The sequence below is a fragment of the Vulpes lagopus genome, chromosome 5 (genome assembly GCF_018345385.1).
Source record: "Vulpes lagopus strain Blue_001 chromosome 5, ASM1834538v1, whole genome shotgun sequence".
NCBI lineage: Eukaryota > Metazoa > Chordata > Mammalia > Carnivora > Canidae > Vulpes > Vulpes lagopus.
The window spans coordinates 3,477,306-3,496,916 of NC_054828.1; the positions used below are offsets into that span (position 1 = coordinate 3,477,306).

The 19,611-nt window shown below is 60.5% G+C and overlaps 1 protein-coding gene across 1 annotated transcript in view; it reads left to right on the forward strand.

Moving 5' to 3' along the window:
* Positions 1-1,576: 1,576 nt before the first annotated feature.
* The window catches only part of CELSR1 (cadherin EGF LAG seven-pass G-type receptor 1), a 134,153-nt gene continuing 116,118 nt past the window's right edge, over positions 1,577-19,611 (forward strand). The window contains exon 1 of the mRNA XM_041754704.1: positions 1,577-5,460. Coding sequence (XP_041610638.1) covers positions 1,986-5,460 — 3,475 coding nt within the window. The 5' untranslated portion in view covers positions 1,577-1,985. The remainder of the gene's footprint in view (positions 5,461-19,611) is intronic.

Below are 19,611 nucleotides of genomic sequence, written 5' to 3' on the forward strand. Positions count from 1 at the left end.
AGCCTGAGATCCCCCGGTCCCCCTCACCCTGGCCTGGAGCTTTCCACTGCAAAGCTGTAGGCTCCCCATCTTCCCTGCCCTCCCGCCCTAAAACTCCTGCCCTTTGATCCTCCCCAGACAAGACGAAGGTCAGACCCAGGATGTCCTGGTCAGTCACCCTTGAGGGATAGAGGTTTCTCCTTCCTTCCCCTCCCTCCATGCACACATTTCCCGAAAGGGCTTGCCAATGGAAACTCCCAGATTAAAAGATTCTAAAGCAAATCTACGTTTAAGGCTAATAATAACCTCTTTAAGTCGTTGCTAATGGGAAGAAAATGCTCATATTTGGCTTTAGCCTAAAGACACTGAAAACCCTGCAACTTTGAGCCATATTGCTTAAGTGTTTTTTGCTCCCCCTCCCCCCACCTGCAAACTCAGCTTGGAAACGTGGAGGCTGGCACCTCCTGTGTGCTAAAGACCTGCTTGAATCGTCTCTCACCCCGTCTTTGATCTTTCTGCCAGGCCGACCCAGCGGAGCCTTCCAGGATGGGGAGACTCCACCGGGGCCGGGCCGAGGGACTGGAGTGGGGTCCCGGCGCCCCGAGCTCTACAGAGCGGGAGCGCATCTTCCCAGCCAGGGGTGGCACAGTCCTGAGGCCCCAAGGCGGGTGGGGGGCGCTGGGGTGTCCTACAGCCCTAACCCTTGCCCTCCAACCGGTCCGCTTAGTTCTGAAGCCCGCACCCCAATGTGTGTCCCGCACAGGCTGAGGCGCGGAGGGCAGTCCCCAAGCTGCCTCCCTCGGGGTCTCCGTCCCCCCCCCCCCCCCCCCCGGGCGAGGAGGCGGTGGAAGGGTCGCAGGCGCCCGCAGGTGGCTCTCGGCTTCGGCTTGGGGAGGAGCCGGGAGGCCCCGGGACCGCACCGCGCGCTCCGAGCGCTCCGGCCGGTCGCCTCCAACGTCCCCACTGCACATCCCAAGTCACCCCGGGCTGTTCTCCTCCTCCTTTCAGAGTTGCGCTTTGAGCCCGGTGGCACCCGAATCCGGTCGGTTGCCGGTGACGTTTCAAGGTCCGGGGAAGTTCTGTCGGGTGAAGCTCCGCGGGCTCCGGCCTCGCGCTGCGCGTGCCGCACGGTCCCCGGCCCGGGCGCTCGCGGCGCCTCCCGCGCCTCCCGCGCCTCCCGCGCCTCCCGCGCCTCCCGCGCCTCCCGGGTCCACCTGCGCGGCGGCCGGGGCGGCGGCGGGGCGCGGGGGGCGCGGGGGGCGCGGGGGGCCGGGACCCGCGGAGCCGCCGCCCCACCGGTGGCGGCCGCCGGGGGGCCCCCCTGCCCCGCCTTTCCCGGCCCGGCTCCCTCGGCCCCGCCCCCGGAGGCCGCGGGGGAGTGGGCCCAGCCTCCAGCCCCCGCCCCGCGGCGCCCCCGCGTCTCCATGGCGATCCTCCCGGCGCGCACCTCGGGGCCGGCTCCCCCCGGGCTGAACAATACGCGGCGGGGCCGGGGGCGGGGCCGGCGGGCCGGGGCGGGGAGAGCGCGGCCGAGGGGGCGCGGGCCGAGCGCACCGCCCAGGCAGCGGCCGCGGGGTCCGAGCGGGCGCTGCGGCCCAGCCCGCCCCGGCGCTGCCCCCGCCCGCCCGGCCCGCCCCGCTTCCCACGCCGCCCGGCGGAGCGCGCGGGGCCCCCTGGAGCCGCCCGAGCCGCGGCCGCCGCAGGTTGATGCGCGGCGCCCGCCCGGGACGCGCGGAGGAGCCATCTTGAAACCAACTTCGCAAACTTGGGCAAAGTGCTCCGAGGTGGAAGCTGCGGGGGAGAGCGGGCGCGCGGCCCCCGGGGAGGCAGGGCGCGGGCCGCCCGGAGGGCCCGGGGCGCGCGCAGGAGCCGTCCCGCGGCCGCGCCGGGTGCATGCGGGGCCGCGCCGGGCGCATGGATTGTGCTCGGGCGCCCGGCTCGGGCTCGGGCTCGGGCTCGGGCTCCGGCTCCGGCTCCGGCTCCGGCTCCGGCTCCGGCTCCGGGCCATGGCGCCGCCGCCGCCGCCCGCGCTGCCCGCGCTGCTGCTCCTGGCCGCGGCCGCCGCCCTCCCGGCGCTGGGGCTGCGAGCGGCCGCCTGGGAGCTGCGCGTGCCCGGCGGCGCCTGCGCCTCCGCCCCTGGTGCGGGCTGCACCCCCGCGCCGGCCGCCGCGCGCACCCCGCGGGCGCTGCGGGAGGCGCTGGACGGGAGCCCCGACGGGCGGGGGCGCCTGGGGGGGCGCCCGCTGCCTCTGCCGCTGCCGCTGCCGGTCCGCCCGGGCGCCCGCGGGGCCCCGACGGCGCTGCGCCTCCGCCCCCGCCCGAGGGTGCGCGCACACGGCCCGGGGTGCGGCGCCCGGGAGCGGCGCGGAGCGGCCCCCCCTCCCCGCGCGGAGCTGAGCGCTGCGCTCCCCGGCCCGCCGCCCGGCGCGGTGCTCCGCTTCCCGGCCCTGGGCGGCGGCGGCGGCGGGGCCACGCTGCCCCGGGCGCTCGCGGCCCTGGCCCGGCCCCCCGCCTGCAGCTGCCTGCGCCTGCTGTGCGCTCCGCGGCGCGGGGCCGGCGGGGGCCGGGTGGGGCCGCCGCCGAGCCGTGCGCAGGGCCGGGCCCAGGGCCGGGGGGCGCGAAGGGCGCGAAGGGCGCGGCGCGGCGCGGGCGGCAGCACCGCCCCCCAGTTCCCGCTGCCCAGCTACCAGGTGTCGGTGCCCGAGAACGAGCCTGCGGGCACCGCGGTCATCGAGCTGCGCGCGCACGACCCCGACGAGGGCGAGGCGGGGCGCCTGAGCTACCAGCTGGAGGCCCTGTTCGACGAGCGCTCCAGCGGCTACTTCCTCATCGACGCGGCCACGGGCGCCGTGAGCACCGCCCGCGCGCTGGACCGCGAGGCCAAGGACACGCACGTGCTCAAGGTGAGCGCGCTGGACCACGGCTGGCCGCGCCGCTCGGCCGCCACCTACCTCACCGTCACGGTCAGCGACACCAACGACCACAGCCCGGCCTTCGAGCAGGCCGAGTACCGCGAGCGCGTGCGTGAGAACCTGGAGGTGGGCTACGAGGTGCTGACCATCCGCGCCACCGACGGCGACGCGCCCTCCAACGCCAACATGCGCTACCGCCTGCTGGAGGGCGCCGGCGGCGTCTTCGAGATCGACGCGCGCTCGGGCGTGGTGCGCACCCGGGCGCCCGTGGACCGCGAGGAGGCGGCCGCCTACCAGCTGCTGGTGGAGGCCGACGACCAGGGCCGCAACCCGGGCCCGCTCAGCGCCACCGCCACCGTGCACATCGTGGTGGAGGACGAGAACGACAACTACCCCCAGTTTGGCGAGAAGCGCTACGTGGTCCAGGTGCCCGAGGACGTGGCGGTCAACACACCTGTCCTGCGCGTGCGGGCCACCGACCGCGACCAGGGCCAGAACGCGGCCATCCACTACAGCATCGTCAGCGGGAACCTGAAGGGCCAGTTCTACCTGCACTCCCTGAGCGGCAGCCTGGACGTGATCAACCCGCTGGACTTCGAGGCCGTCCGGGAGTACACGCTCCGCATCAAGGCCCAGGACGGCGGCCGGCCTCCCCTCATCAATTCCTCGGGGCTGGTCTTGGTGCAGGTGCTGGACGTCAACGACAACGCCCCCATCTTTGTGAGCAGCCCTTTCCAGGCAGCTGTGCTGGAAAACGTGCCTCTGGGCCACTCAGTGCTGCACATCCAGGCGGTGGACGCGGACGCAGGTGAGAACGCCCGGCTGCGCTATCGCCTGGTGGACACGGCGTCCAGCTCCTTGGGCGGTGGGGGTCCCGGGACCGAGGACCCCGGCTCTCCTCCGGACTTCCCCTTCCAGATCCACAACAGCTCCGGCTGGATCACCGTGTGCGCGGAGCTGGACCGCGAGGAGATAGAGCACTATAGCTTTGGGGTGGAGGCCGTCGACCACGGCTCCCCGCCCATGAGCTCCTCGGCCAGTGTGTCCATCACGGTGCTGGACGTAAACGACAACGACCCGGTGTTCACCCAGCCCGTATACGAGCTGCGTCTGAATGAGGACGCGGCCGTGGGGAGCAGCGTGCTGACCCTGCGGGCCCGCGACCGAGATGCCAACAGCGTGATCACCTACCAGCTCACAGGTGGCAACACCCGCAACCGCTTCGCCCTCAGCAGCCAGAGTGGCGGCGGCCTCATCACCCTGGCCCTGCCGCTGGACTACAAGCAGGAGCGGCAGTACGTCCTGGCGGTGACCGCGTCCGACGGCACCCGCTCGCACACCGCGCAGGTCTTCATCAACGTCACCGACGCCAATACCCACCGGCCGGTCTTCCAGAGCTCGCACTACACCGTGAGCGTCAGCGAGGACCGGCCGGTGGGCACCTCCATTGCCACCATCAGTGCCACCGACGAGGACACGGGTGAGAATGCGCGCATCACCTACGTGCTGGAGGACCCCGTTCCGCAGTTCCGCATCGACCCAGACACTGGCACCATCTACACCATGACCGAGCTGGACTATGAGGACCAGGCCGCCTACACACTGGCCATCACCGCTCGGGACAATGGCATCCCTCAGAAGTCCGACACCACCTCCCTGGAGATCCTCATCCTCGACGCCAACGACAACGCCCCCCGGTTCCTGCGGGATTTCTACCAGGGGTCCGTCTTTGAGGATGCACCCCCATCAACCAGCGTCCTCCAGGTCTCTGCTACCGATCGGGACTCGGGCCCCAATGGCCGCCTGCTGTACACCTTCCAGGGTGGGGACGACGGTGATGGGGACTTCTACATCGAGCCCACGTCCGGTGTGATCCGGACGCAGCGCCGGCTGGATCGGGAGAACGTGGCTGTGTACAACCTCCGTGCCCTGGCTGTGGACCGGGGGAGCCCAGCACCCCTTAGCGCCTCAGTGGAAATCCAGGTGAGCGTCCTGGACATCAATGACAACCCCCCCGTGTTTGAGAGGGACGAACTGGAGCTGTTTGTGGAGGAGAACAGCCCGGTGGGGTCAGTGGTGGCAAGGATCCGTGCCAACGACCCCGACGAGGGTCCCAATGCCCAGATCATGTATCAGATCGTGGAGGGCAACGTGCCGGAGGTCTTCCAGCTGGACCTGCTGAGCGGGGACCTGCGCGCCCTGGCTGAGCTGGACTTCGAGGTGCGGCGGGAGTACGTCCTGGTGGTGCAGGCCACCTCGGCCCCGCTGGTGAGCCGGGCCACGGTGCACATCCGCCTGCTGGACCAGAACGACAACCCGCCCGTGCTGCCCGATTTCCAGATCCTCTTCAACAACTACGTCACCAACAAGTCCAACAGCTTCCCCACCGGCGTGATCGGCCGCATCCCGGCCCACGACCCGGACCTCTCCGACAGCCTCAACTACACCTTCCTGCAGGGCAACGAGCTGCAGCTGCTGCTGCTCGACCCGGCCACCGGCGAGCTGCAGCTTAGCCGCGACTTGGACAACAACCGGCCGCTGGAGGCGCTCATGGAGGTGTCCGTTTCCGGTGAGTGGCCCCCAGGGCTCCCGCTGGGCCGCCTGGGGAGCCGCAGGGACCTGCGGGGTGGGGGCGCCTGACGTGCCGGGGCGCATCGGGGCAGGGCCCAGGCAACTCTGGGGCTTTGTGGCCTCCGGTGTGATGGTTGGTGCCGCGAGCTGGGGGCGTGCTCCCCACCGAGGCCAAGGGAGTGGGAGGGGTACGGCGCTGCTTCCCTCAGCATTTTTGCTGGAAGCAGGCCTGGGCTGCTTCAGGTTCAAGACCCGGGCATTTTGGGCGCCTTCCTCAGTGCGCTGCGGCTCTGGCTTGTGCCATTAAAACGTGCTCTCCGGGGTTATCGGAGTCGTCTTGGTTTGCTTGGCGATGCTCTGCAGTCAGCCGTCTGCCTGTCTGGCAAGATCAAAGGTCACTGCCCGCCCCTTGTGCTGGTTGGAAATTGCTGGATGGTTCCCTGAGTCACCCCGTAATATGGCTGGAGTTGATTCCCGCGGTGTCTCTTTTCCTGTCTCCTCCAGATAATAACAATCCGGCTCATGTGTGCCCGTCTGTCTGGGAGCTCTCTGAAAAGCATAGCCTCGTTTGATCTTGGCTTCTGCTCCTGGACACGGGCTTATAATTTGGGTGTTACGGTGAGGCCTGCCCAGTTTGGTGGTAGCGCCGGTGTGGGAATCTGGCTGGCCCGCTCTGGGGCTGGAGGTGAGCAGAGGAGAGGTGGTCTCAGTGCCGGGCTAATTGCTGGGCAGCAAAGCGTTGGTCCTCCGTGCTGTTGGTCCCCGTGTGCCTGGCAGGGCCTGCAGGGCCAGGGAAAGGGCACAGGTTGAGGGTGTGGGAATTGGGGGACACAGCGGCTCCTTAAGGGGGCCTCTTTGAGGACGTGGTCATCTGGCAGGCAGGTGATCTTAATCATGAGACCAAACCATCACCAACAAAAGCTTGGAGCCCCGGGGGTTGTTTGAGTCAATTGTCTCGGTTGACTCTTTTGAACAATAAATTATTAGGGCACGGTATCATGGTGGGAGCCCTTCAAGAATTAAAAAGTTGATTTTCTGATTTGTTTTGTTTTCACGGGTGGTTATCACTCGTGATACGCCAAGGGTGGCAAACAGGTTCCAGCTTCAGTTGTTTGCTCATAAGATCCGGGACTTACAGGTCCAGTTTTGGAGTGAGCAATCCTTCACCGTGGATTTTGGCGGCACAGTCTCTCTGCAGGTGAACATGTTAGGTTTTGTAAGGTTGTGAATATGAGTAGAGAATATGGAAGAGGCCCATGGGGCAGATTGTTAACCAGGTAATGGGTATTCCAAGCAACGACCAATTACAAAAAAAGTCTCTTTCCTAAATTCCATTTGCATTTCTTGAAATTTTTTTTTTTTTTCCTTATGCTACTTTATCTGCTAGATGAAACGGGGTGGAAAATACCCCGTGTAGAAATGACTTGGCAACATCACGGGGTTTTGGTTTCATGGGGGACACATGGGGCTTTAGTGGGAACGGTGGATGCGGAAGCAGGGATGTGGTGTGCATCCGAAGCATCAGGAATGCGCCCCCCCCCCTCTCATGGCAGCCGGATAACAGGGCTTAGGCTGGATTTCGTTCACAAGAGGATAGTTACTGAGGGCTGCTTGCCTTCCTGGAGGGCCCACGGCTGGTCGTGAGGAACACAGTTGAAGGCGGGCTGGGGATCTGCACTCCATAGGGGACTGTCTTGGTGACCTGGTGCTGGGCTCTGACCCTGTGGTGACAAAGGCTTGTACCATTCAGGCACTGGGCCTCAGGGGTGGGGCTCCCTAAGAATAAATGGTTACCTTTCCCTGGGTTCTGATTAGACAGCAACAGTTTTATAAACTCTTGTACTGCTGACACTTATTCCTCTGGTAACTGGGTGGTGAGCAGTGTTATGCTTCTTGCTGGAGAGAAAATGCTCGAGGAATTCGTTGCTAAGCTGACTGTTCCAGCGCCAAGTCCTCGCTCAGTGCTGACTCCTTGCTGGGGTTTGAAGTGGGCACCTTGGGATGCTCTGCAGCCCTCAGACCACTTGCCTGCTACTGAATGTTCCGGAGAAGCAAAGGCTGTAAACTCTCAAGTCTGTGATTCCAAATAGCAGAGCATTGTGTAGAAACGACACAGAACAAAAAGATCGATCTTTGAAGGAGGCAAGGTGGATTCTTAGATTTTGTAAAGAAACAATGGGGAAAGCTGTTGTTTGGGACTCACACCCTGTTTTCATTGAAGTGTTATTGGCTTTTCCGGATTTACAGCCCTGCCCTAAAGCCTCCAAGATGACATGCGTTATTACTGCCCTGGAGGTGCTGGATGGAGGAGTGGATTCTGTGGGAGCCAGGCCGGGAAGGGCTGTGTGCAGCCAGCAGAGGAGCCTGTTGTGAAGGTGCACACTGGGGAGGGCCTGAGGTGGCCAGGCATGAGAGAGGGCCTGCAGGGTGAGGAGGGCCTGCACTGGGGCGGGGGGGGGGGGGGGGGGGGGGCTGGAACCCGAAGGGGGGAGGTCTACGGGGAGGGCCTGCTTGGGCAGGGCCTACAGAGGAGAGGGACTGCAGGTGGAGAGAGCCTGCATGGGGGGAGGACCTGTAGGGAGGAGGGCCTGCAGGGGGGAGGGCCAGCCTCCTGGGGGTGGTTGGGGAGGTCTTCACTGGGAGTGCTTACAGGAGGGAGTTCCCTGCCTGGGGGGGCCTGGAAGGCCTTTCCTTTTGCCAGGTCAGGGGTTTTGCCCAAGCATTTTGACTGTGAGTAGGTAGTTGGTTTATGGAGCCACCGAAGAGCAGAACACCATTTGAAAATGCTTTTGAATTAGGAAATAGTCACATTCAAATAACTGCCATTTTTGGAGGACATCCAGTGATACAAAATGCTTATTTTTTGACATGGCAGGTTTTTTTTTAATTTTTATTTATTTATGATAGTCACAGAGAGAGAGAGAGAGAGAGAGAGAGAGAGAGAGGCAGAGGAAGAAGCAGGCTCCATACACCGGGAGCCCGACGTGGGATTCGATCTCGGGTCTCCAAGATCGCGCCCTGGGCCAAAGGCAGGCGCCAAACCGCTGCGCCACCCAGGGATCCCGACATGGCAGTTTTTGAACGAGGTTTAAAATTCCGTGATTGGGACCTTCTTATGGACGTTTTATAAAAATCGTGTTTGCATTTTTCAGAGTGGTCCAGCTGCTAACCCAGCAGGACCCTTCAAGCACCAAATACTTTAATCGTTCTAGATGTCAGCTTTTACTAAGGTCTACATTTATAATCCGGCCGGAACATGTGTGTGCCTGTGGGGTTAGGGCAGGACGTGGCCCTCGGTGGGAAATGAGCCTGCGTTTGTGAGCGTTGCAGATCCGTGGATGTGGGACTAGCACGTGTGGGGTAGCGAGTCATTCAGACACACTGGAAAATAGTGCAACGTGGTGACATGAGGTTGAGCAAACCTGGTGCGCCGGGGTGGCTCAGCAGGGTGAACATCAGACTCTTGATCTCGGCCCAGGTCTTGATCTTGTGGTCCTGAGGTCAAGCCCTGCGTCAGGCTCTGTGCTGGGCATGGAGCCTCCTTAAAAAATATAAAATAAAGGTCGAGCAAGCTTTCCGTCGTTAACCTTGGTGGGGAGTATATGGCATGAAGTTGCCGAGGCCTCGTGAAGCTTTAGAAAGTATTTGCCTGGTTAAGATACAGGGTATGGCGGGGAATTCTCGACAGGTGATTGCAGACAAGGAAGTAGAGAGGGGGCCACCGTGCCGGGCTGTGTCTGCCACTTAGCGTTAGGGTCCCTCCCAGGTCTCATGGTGAGGAAAGGCTGGAGCTGCTGAAGCCGTGTGAGCCGTGGAGCCGACTCCCCGATGACACCCCGCGCCCTGGGAGGGTTGGGTGCTTCTCACAGCTGCTAGCATCGAGGGCTTCCCCGTAACTCCGGGGGTAGCCACTTGCTAGCATACTTTCAGAAACAAGAGTGTCCCTTTACTGAGCCCCTACTGTATGCCGGCCCCGGGGAGCTAGCGTGGCCCTGCTCTCCAGGGAGGTCGGGGGGCGCCGATGAGCTGGTACACGTGGTGAACACACAACTGCCAACGAGGAGAGGGAGACGCAGGAGGAGGTGAGCAGGGTGTGGGGGGAGCCCCCTGAACCGCACAGGGCTGACTCAAGGGGCAGGGCTCGGTGGCTGGTGGGGGAGATCTCGCGGGAGGACCGGGTGTGTCTGAGCTGCCCATGGGGAGGTGGCTCCCTGCAGTGAGCTTGGAGGCCAGGGGAGGCGTGGGGGTGACTGAGGAGCGTGGGTGGACAAGGTGGGGTCTGTGAGGTTAGATGGTAAGACGCGGGGGTGATGACAGGCTTGATCAGCCCACTGCTCCATGTGCCAGGGCCTCCCCAGGCGCGACCTGCCTGCACATGGCATGATCCTGCCCGGAGCAGAGCAGGGCCCTGGAGGCTTGACGGCACATCCAGGGCAGCCCCGGGATTTGAACCCGGAGGGTGGCTTCCAAGCCATGTTCTCTCAGGCTGTGCTTTCCAGAACAAACCGGCTCCAGGAGCACGAGGGTGAGATGAGGGAGGTACCCCTACGGAGCTGGGGGTCCTTGCAGGGGAGGCTGGCTTTGGGAGGGGGGCATGAGACCATGTGTGGCTATGGCACCTCTGACCATTGTCACTAAGATGGCTGGACACACAGGTCTGGGCAGGAGAGACCAGCTGGAGTCCTGGCCAGAGGTGGTCAGCATGGCCTCAGGGTGATAGGACAGTCGTTGCTGGGGGTGGTCAGTGACCAGTCTGCAGGGGCGTAAGGGCATTTGGGCAGGGGATGCGTGTGACAGGAATGGGACCCCGGTGTGGCCTCGAGGAGTCAGGGCCCCCATGGCCTGTGGGCAGTGATGGCTCTGCTCAGGAATAACCACACACAAGGGGACAACGGGAGGGTCAGGGCTCCAGGGGCTGCGGGTCCCAAAGTGGGTCACTTATGGGGGCTGGGTAGCCTGGGGACAGAGATGTGACTCGAATTAACCAAAGGGAGGTCCTTGGTGGCCCCCATGAGAGCCGAGTGGGGGGGCTGGGGAGCCCCTCAGAGGAGCAGAGGACAGGCCTATGGGGCTGAGGGCAGGTGGGGTGGCCACAGGGACGTGGAGCCTGCAGTGACCCAGGCTCAGTTGAGGGCCGGGAGGACCTGACTGGCTAACACAGCACCATACAGGCCTTCTGGTCTCTCTACCTACCTGTGCAGGTACTCACCTAATGCAGGCACCAGACCTTCCAGGGGCACCAGGGGTGAGGGCTAAGCCTCAGGGCCAAGCTGAGTGTAGACAGGGCTGCTGGGGACGGTCACTTCTATTTCTCTTTGACTCGCAGGACCTGTGATGGGGGAGCAGGAGGGTCAGGGGAGGATGGGGGAGCAGAGGGTCAGGGGAGGATGGCAGGGGGCCAAGGCCACAGGGATGCACGGGAGGGCCAAGGCCACAGGGATGCACAGGAGGGCCAGGGCATCCCATCTCAGCACCGATTATGTGGTGACCTGAAGTCTCCTTGTGGTCCCACCTACCACTCAGAGCGACAGGGAGACTGTTATTTAAATGTAGGAAAGGCTGCAGGCAGGTGAACCCCTTGGAAGGAGGGGGGGACAGAGCTCCTGTATGGAAATAGACTGGGGTGTTGGTGTGCTGGGGACGCCCAAGCTCCGTCCACGGCCCCAGCCACTGCTGGAAAGACGTGCACACCTGCCCATGTGACAGCCCCAAGCAGAAAGCCGTCAAGGAAGCGGGTTGGGACGGTGGCTGCCTGGGCCTGGCAGTGGCGTCCGTGCCCCGAGGGGCGTGTTGTGTGGCACGGGGCCACGGGCCTCCACCCTGCCAGCACTCGGATGCAAACAGAAGTAGATTTTATCGTGTAGGGCTGGGCGTGTGGAAAATATTCCCGAATCTGGCATGATTCTTCTCTGCTCGCAGCCTTGGGGGTAATAGTTCTCTGGTGTTTCTGCTCCTCCTGTAACCTGAACACACAGGTTCATAGGAAAGCCGTAGGATTCCTGCACCATGGGGATGGGTGGGTGGGGGGTAAGTGAGCCCTGCTCCCTGCGTGTTTGGGGAGGGTCACTGGGGTGGCCTGAGGAAGCATGGAAGGTGTGGGGTCTCAGGGTGTAAGGGGCAGAGAACTGGCTTTGAGTTTGTGGGGGATGATGGGGACCCCCTCTGTGTCTCCCCTGTGAGTCTGCTGGGCTGCTCTGTCTACACTGTGGGTGCTGTGCCCTGGCTGTCGGTTATTCATGGACTGAGCCCGAGGGGCCTAGAAGGAGGGTCCCCCTGCAGAGACCGCGGGGGACCAGGGGAGGCCAGCACAGAAGACAGGACGCCCCTTAGGCCCCACTCTGGGTCCCTCCGGGCCTTGCTGGGGCTGTGGCCCGGGGGAAGAGGTCTGCTCCCCTGGCTGTGTTCTCGTGCTTTGGCTTCAGATAAGAACTTGTGAAGACCTTGGTGATCTGTTCCCCTTTCTGGGTGTGAACATTCCAGAGCTGGGAAAAGCCCGTCAGCAGCTCTTCATCGTTCTATCACTCCAGTGAGCGTCTCCTGATGTCCTGGAGATGGGCCAGGATTTCTCTTAAATGCGCACACAGACATGTACACACATGTGCACACAGAGTCATACACGCACACACGCAATGAACACAGAGGTACGCAGACACACATACATGCAAAACACAAATAACATGTGCACACATACAGACATGCACGCACACATATGCATACATGTGGACACATATGTAGACATAGATATAGACACATGCACAGACGCACAAGTACATATGCACACACAGACACGCACGTATGCATACACGTGAACATACACCTAGACGCAGGTACACACAGACACACAAATACACACATGTGCATGGACAGACACACATGCACACACATATGCATGCATGTGGATACATGTAAACACATATGCATACAGGTGGACATACACCTAGGTATAGGTACACACACAAATACGCACATGTGCACGTACAGACATGCATGCACACACATACACATACACGTGGACACATGTAAACATGCATATAGGTAGACATACACCTAGACACAGGCACACACAAATATGCACATGTGCGTGCAGAGACATGCATACACGTGGACACATATAGACATGTAGACACAGGTACACATATATGCACAAATACACATAGACGCACATACACATATGTATGCACACACATAGTTTAACAACTTTGGAGGCGGATCGTGTGTGTAAGCCTTCCTTCCAGCCACCCTGACACACCCCAGCAACCTTTGCCATAGTGAGAGGGTCGTGTTGCGGCCGGGACATCGTGGACCGTGGACCATGGACTGTGGCCCTCCCGTGAAAGGGGTCACACAAGCCTTTAGCTTGTAGGGTCACCCAGTGGACATCATGATGTCAAGGGTGTGCCAGGTGTGTGGCGGGTTACCCCCCGTGGCTGCTGGGATGGACCCTGTGGCGGCTCCTCCACAGTGTTTGTCGTGATGTGCCGTCGCGGAGGACGAGCCCAGGTTTCTGCTTCAACCCTGTGGGCCGGGGGAGAGTCCCTCCACCTTCCAGGTGGGAAACGGGTGGGAAAGGGCACACGCCCTGCTTTGTGGTTGTGGAAGTGTGAGAGGTGAGCGAAGCCTGCCCAGCCCCTGGCCCTGGCCCTGTCACCAGCCCTGTCACCAGCCCTGTCGGATTCACAGGCCCAGCTCATAGCTGCCGCAGAGCTGACTGCGCAGGTTTGCTCTCCAGGGATGTTCAGATTGTTCCCGACCCTCCACGGTGGCCCAGGGGTGGGGGGCTTCCTGGCCTTGAGGGACCTCACTGGCTTTCCCAGGCCTCCCTCCAGGGCACCCCCTATCTGCACGTGGAGCTGGTGGTGGATGGCTGTGTGCCTCAGTTTCCCCCCTGCACAGGCTGGCCGGCACCATCCACAGGGTGTGGGTGGGTGTACTGGGGATGCCGTGCTGTCGGGACACAGAGGGACGGGCTGGCCTTCTCCACCTGGTCCCTTTGCTGCGGCCTGACTCTTCCCTCTGGCTGCTGGTTGAGCAGGTGCGAGGACGGCCTCCTGCACCGCCTGGTGGAGGCCTTTCCTCCTCTGAGCCCGTATGTCCTTTCTGCCTCTCCGGCTGCTCCAGCACGCCAGGACGGTGCAGGAGGCCTGTCGCCTTGGAGGGGAATGCAGGCGACTCTGATGGAGGGGAGCTTGGTCCTGTGACGCACCCCCCCCCCCCCCCCGCCTCTTCCCCCAGAGGCAGAGGCCATGAGTCTTGCAGGACGTTAGGACCACAACTGTTTTGAATGAGCCTTGGTCGGGGACTTCAGGTGCCTGTGATAACTTGAGGGGACAGTGTGGTCCAGCCATGGGTGGCCTTGGGGTGGCCTCCTGCCAGTAGGCCAGTGGGCCCAGCGCTCAGAAGGCAAGAGCTACGGGAGTCCCGCTGAGGCCCTGAGCTGTTGGACCAGCCTGTGTGGCCCTGTGATGCCACGTCGCAGCCCTGCCCTGTCCTCCGGCCGCCCCTCACCTGTTGTCTCGTTTCTGCTGATAGTGTGCAGACTTTCGGTCCCTCCGTGGCATTGTGCTGCCTCCACTCCTCTGGCCCTACCCTCTGCCCCCCTCCTCCTCTCCCCTGGGGCTTTGAGGTCAAGTGGTCAGTGCCTGACCTCTGCGGACCTGGGGGGAGACTGGCCTCAGAGCCAGGACGATGCCCCAAGAGGCCATCCAAGGGTCATCTAAGGGCCCCATCACTACACTGCTTGGGGCTGTGGGCCATCCCCCCCCCCCACAGCCCCACCTTGTCATCTCTACAGAATCCAGAGACTCCCCATTTTATAGGCAAAGACATAGAGGCTGCAGAGCCCCTAGCAGTAGGCAGTCAGGCTCCCGTTTTGTGGTCCGGGTCTCTAACCACAGGTGACCCCACCGTGGGCCAGTGGCTAAGCCCTGCAAGGAGGAGCAATGTGGAATGGCAGCCCTGGGGACGCAGGTGTGGGGTGACCCTGAACAGGAGGGCTGTGGGTCACGTGTGCATCATGCCTGATTCCACGGGAGCCCTCCAGGTGAGCAGGGATGCAGCCGCTGCACGATGAGGGCAAGGGGGTCCTGGCAGCTGTCCTGGAGTCTTCGTGGGGCCTCCAGAGCTGTATCACAGGAATCTGTGGAGTGTGGGACCTATGTGCATAGGTGCGGGGAGGGGCCTGAACCTGTGCGGTGGTCAGAGTCAGAGGCAGCGGGGAGGTGGACAGCGCCAGGGGCTCATGCTGAACTCACTGACGTGCCCTTGGGGCCCTCCAGCTTCGAAAGCACAGATTGTCCTGGCCAAGGACCAGCCGGCTTTCCTTCCTTCCTTCGTTCCTTCCTTCGTTCCTTCCTTCGTTCCTTTCTTCCTTCCCTCCTTCCTCTCTCCCTCTCTCCATCAATCAGAATTTTTCCTTCTTTTTCAATTGTTTCAACTTCTAGTTCTGTATTTTTTTGGGGAGGGGTTTAAAAAATATCGAATCTAAGTGATACTTGGTTAAGGTAAACTTACAGCAGCTAGTTCAAACAAAGTCATATGCTGTGTTAGCGTTCAGAGATAAGAACTCTCTTGCAGGGTAATAAACTTTTATCAGCGAGTTGACTGTCAAAGGACAGTTTTCACAGAGTAAGGTTGTTCAAGCTGCCGTGCAGCCCCACTTTGGAGACAGCCACACGTGGCCGTGGTCCCTGCAGCTGTCCCTGGCTGCTTTGTGACACATCTCTGGTGTCGGAAAGAGCACGAGGTTTCCCTGGCGGTGAAGCCCAGGTGGCACTCTGGGTGCTGATTGCTAACACTGGTCAAGTTAGCCCCCTCTGGGCCTCAGTGACCACTGAGACGAGATGGTGGGAGGGTCATCACCCAGGACCCTCATCCTGACTCCAACCTTGTAATCGTTTTATAGACGAAGGATCAGAGAAAAACAGAAACCCAGCCTGAAAGGTGTGGCTGTGTCTTGGGAAAACTTTTTCTTGCCATGAACATTGCAGCTGCTGAGAAATTACCTCATTTAAAAGCTATCATGAAGTATTTGTGAATCATGGATCTGGTAGGGGGTTACTATCTAGAATACATAAAGAACCACTACAGCTCAACAAGAGAGAAACCACCCGATTAAAAGATGGACAAAGGACTTGGTTTTTCCAATGAAGACGAACACGTGGGCAACAAGCACATGAAAAAGATGCTCAACATCACTCCTCCTCAGGAAAATGCAAACCAGAACCATAATGAGATACCACCTCACACCTTTAGGGTGGTTTGTCATAAAAGCAAAACAGAGCAGAAAATAAGGGATGGCTACAATGGGGAGAAATTCGACCCTCATTCCCTGTTAGTGGGGATGTAAAATGGCGCAGCCACCATGGAAGACAGTATGGCGCTTCCTCAAAAAACTACACATAGAATGGCCAGAGGATCCAGGAATCCCACTTCTGGGTATAGACACAGAAGAAGTGAAAGCAGAGCCTGGATCAGGTACTTGCAACCCTATACTCACAGCAACGTGGTTCGTGATAGTCAGAAGGTGGAGGCACCCAGGTGTCCATGGGCAGATGAATGGATGAGCAGAAATGGCATATCTGTACAATGGGATTTTAGTTCCATTTTAGTCAGCTTTGAAAGGAAGGGAGATTGGGACCCGTGCTACAACATGGATGAAAAATTAAGACATTGTGCCCCGTGAACTAAGCCAGGCATGAAAGGACACGTATCGTAGGAGATAATGAGGTTCCTAGGGTGGCCGCGTTCACAGAGACCCGAGGTAGGATGGTGGGCCCCAGGGCTGGGGGAGAGAGGGGGCAGTGAGTGCCTAAAGGGGACAGGGTTTCAGTTCTGCAACATGAAGAGTCCTGGAGACTGATGGAGGTGATGGTCGCACCGCAGCGTGAATATGCTTAATGCCACCAACTGTTCAAATGTTTTAAAGTCTTCAATTTTGTTTGTATTTTACCACAATAAAAAAGTGCTAATAAAACCGTTCTGATCACTTAGGTGCTGGACGTGTGGGAGCAGGTGCCTCTGCCTGTGGTTTCGGGCACATTGTTTGCACCGGAGCTGAGTGGCTCAGCCCGGCCCCCTATTGTCCTGTCCGGGGGCCCTCATTCTGTGCGTTTCCAGACTCTCCACTGGTGTCCTGACATCGTAAACAGCAAAAGGGGCGGGTGCTTTAGTGTAACTTTGGTGTCTGAACATGTGTGAAATCTCTTTGGTGTTTGACTAGGTGTTTGAAGCTGCAAGATGAACATGTACCTTGTTCTAGAAGCCCAGGGTGAGAAGAAGGGTCCTCGGGGCCCTGGGCACGCAGGTGACCCCAGTGTCGTGCAGCCCATCCTGGGAGGGAGGCCGATGACGGGCTCGGGGCTGGAGATTCAGGCCCGACCCCACTGCCTGGGGAGCACAGGGGGGGCTCTGCTCTCGCCAACCCCACCCTGCCCCTCGGCCCCCTCTCTTCGTGACCGGGTCAGCCTGCAGGCCTAGGCGGATTTTTATTGGCAATTTTAACATGTTTAAGCAGTTGGGCTTGAACTTTCTCCGCTTTCATTTTTATTGAGATGAAATTCTCCGTGTCACAGCACACAGGTCCGTGGCATTTGGTGCATTTGCACTGAAATGCTGTCCCCGCCTCTGTCCCCTGAAGCATTTGTGTCACACCTGAAGGGAACCCTGGACCCATCCTGGCCACTCCCCATCTCCTTCTCCAAACCTGGGAGGCACCAGTTTTCTGTCTCTGTGGATTGGCCTGTTCTGGAGATTTTTTTTTTTAATTTTTATTTATTTATGATAGTCACAGAGAGATAGAGAGAGAGGCAGAGACACAGGCAGAGGGAGAAGCAGGCTCCATGCACCGGGAGCCCGATGTGGGATTCGATCCCGGGTCTCCAGGATCGCGCCCTGGGCCAAAGGCAGGCGCCAAACCGCTGCGCCACCCAGGGATCCCTGTTCTGGAGATTTCTGATCAGAATCACACACTGTGTAGGCTTTTGCATCTGGCTGTTTCCACCGAGCACCTTGCTTGGGGGTTTGCCTGCCTGGTGGCCCGCGTCACTGCTTCACTGCCATCAACGTCGGCTCTTGGAAGCTAGCAACGTGAGGGTGTCCTCTGCTGTCCCAGACTGCCAGAGGACAGGTGACTGTCACCAGAGCTGCTAGAGCAACCTCGGAAAACCGTAATATTCCGTGGCACAGGTCGGGGGGGTAGTCATTTGAGAGGACTGGACACAGTGTTAGCTCCGTGACAATGGCCTGAGAGGTGAGGAGGGACCCTCGGAGCATCACAAGCGTGCACTGTCTCTGTCTGTAACTTCCTAGCTCCTGGGAGGGGAGGTAGCCTGAGTGAGGAGTTCCAGAGTCTTCTGTGTGACTCTGCCCTGTTTTTAAGATGGGATGCGGGGGGAGCTTACTTGTGTAAGCACCATGGTCAGCCAGTGGACGTGGCAAGTCAGGGGGACCCTGCAGGTGAGGACGGTGGGGAGACGCTTCTCAGGGAGCCCAGGAGCAATGAGGGTTCTCTGTGGGTGTTACTGAAGGGTAGGGGGTGAGGACCTGGATGTTGGTGAGTGGCCCCAATTAGGGGCTTGCAAGCTGCAGCTTCTAGGGAGGGAGGTGAGCTCACTGGTGCTGAGCAGAATTATCCTCGGGGCTCGGGGGCTGGGGTCTGCAAGGTGGTACGGCCAGGGGTCAGGTCTGCGGCGGCGATGAGGGTGGCGTCTTGGGATTGCTTTTGGCTGAGCTGTGTCAGGTCCCTGCTGGGCATCTCCTTGGCCCCTTGTTCCTTCTGGAGCTTGTGTACAGAGAGGGTTTGAGGTTTGGATTTGTGTGTGATGTGAAGGCACATAACCCAAGCTCCGGCTCTGCGCACCTTCTGGAAGGGTCTTCCTCACCTACAGATCTTTATAGGCTGCGACCTGGCTTGATGCAGGCTTCCCCGGGAGCCAAAGGGGCTGTGATGGGATGGATGTCAGGTTCAGTGAGGGGCCAGGTTCTGTTTGGCCCCATTCCTCAAGGTGACAGGCTTGCTGTGTCAGCTTCCTGGGGCTGTAACATGCACCACAAACCGGTGGCTTAGGACAATAGGAATTTATTCTCTCACTGTTCGGGAGGCCAGAAATCTGAAATCAAGGTGTCAGCAGGGCAGCCTTGGGAGGGAGGGCTCTGCGAGAGGCCCCTTCCTGCCTCCTTGGCTGGCCCCGGGTCCCCCCAGCTATGCTTCTGTTGTCAAGTGGCCACCTCCCTGCGTGTGGCCTGTGCGCCCTCTCCCGTGTAAGGACACCTGTCCTACTGAATTACCGGCTCAGCTACTCCCCACTCTGACCCCGTCTCCATTTATATCTTTTTTTATTTTTAAAGTAGAAGCCACACCCAGCGTGGAGCCCAACACAGGGCTTGACCTCAGGACCCTGAGGTCAAGACTTGAGCTTAGATCAACAGACACTTAACCGACTGAGCCACCTGGGCGCCCCCTTAATTTATATCTTCATTATCACCTGCAAAGGCCCTATTTCCAAATCGGGTCACACATCGCAGGTACTGCAGGTTAGGACTTCAACGTAACATGTTTGGGGGCCACAGCTTAACCCACCACAGCACCTGCCTTCACCTTTAGGTGGTGGCTCTGATGCCTTTGTGTTCAGTGGGACGTCGGAGTTCTGCTTTGTTCCTGGGACCCACGGTTTGGCCCGCTGAGCACCCGAAGCACTGCCTCGGTCTCCCTTACTGTGATGCCACGTGGCCCATCCGGATGCTGCGCCTCTGTCCTCTTTTCCCCTCGGGCTCCTCCCATGAGACCCAATAGCACATAGACCGAGGCTCCCCTTGGGTCGTGTTCACACAGGCCCCTCACTCCCTGTGTCACTTGAGGGGTACGGGCGGCATTGGGCTGAGCGCTCCTGCCTCTGGGTATCCCTTGGGAAGGAGCAGGGTGCAGAGCCCGTGTGGCATGAGCAACAGCACAGGGGTGTGTGGGGCACTGAGGCACGGTCTGAAGCGATGACAGCGCGGCCTGCCTTTGCCTTTTGTGCCTCACTGCCGAGTGACACGGCTGTGGGAGGCACCTTTTCAATTTAGCTCTCTCCCCTAAGCATGGAAAATTCTCTAACGTATAATTCAGAGTTCCCCAGATCTTCAAAGAGGAGAGAATGGAAAATATGAAAGT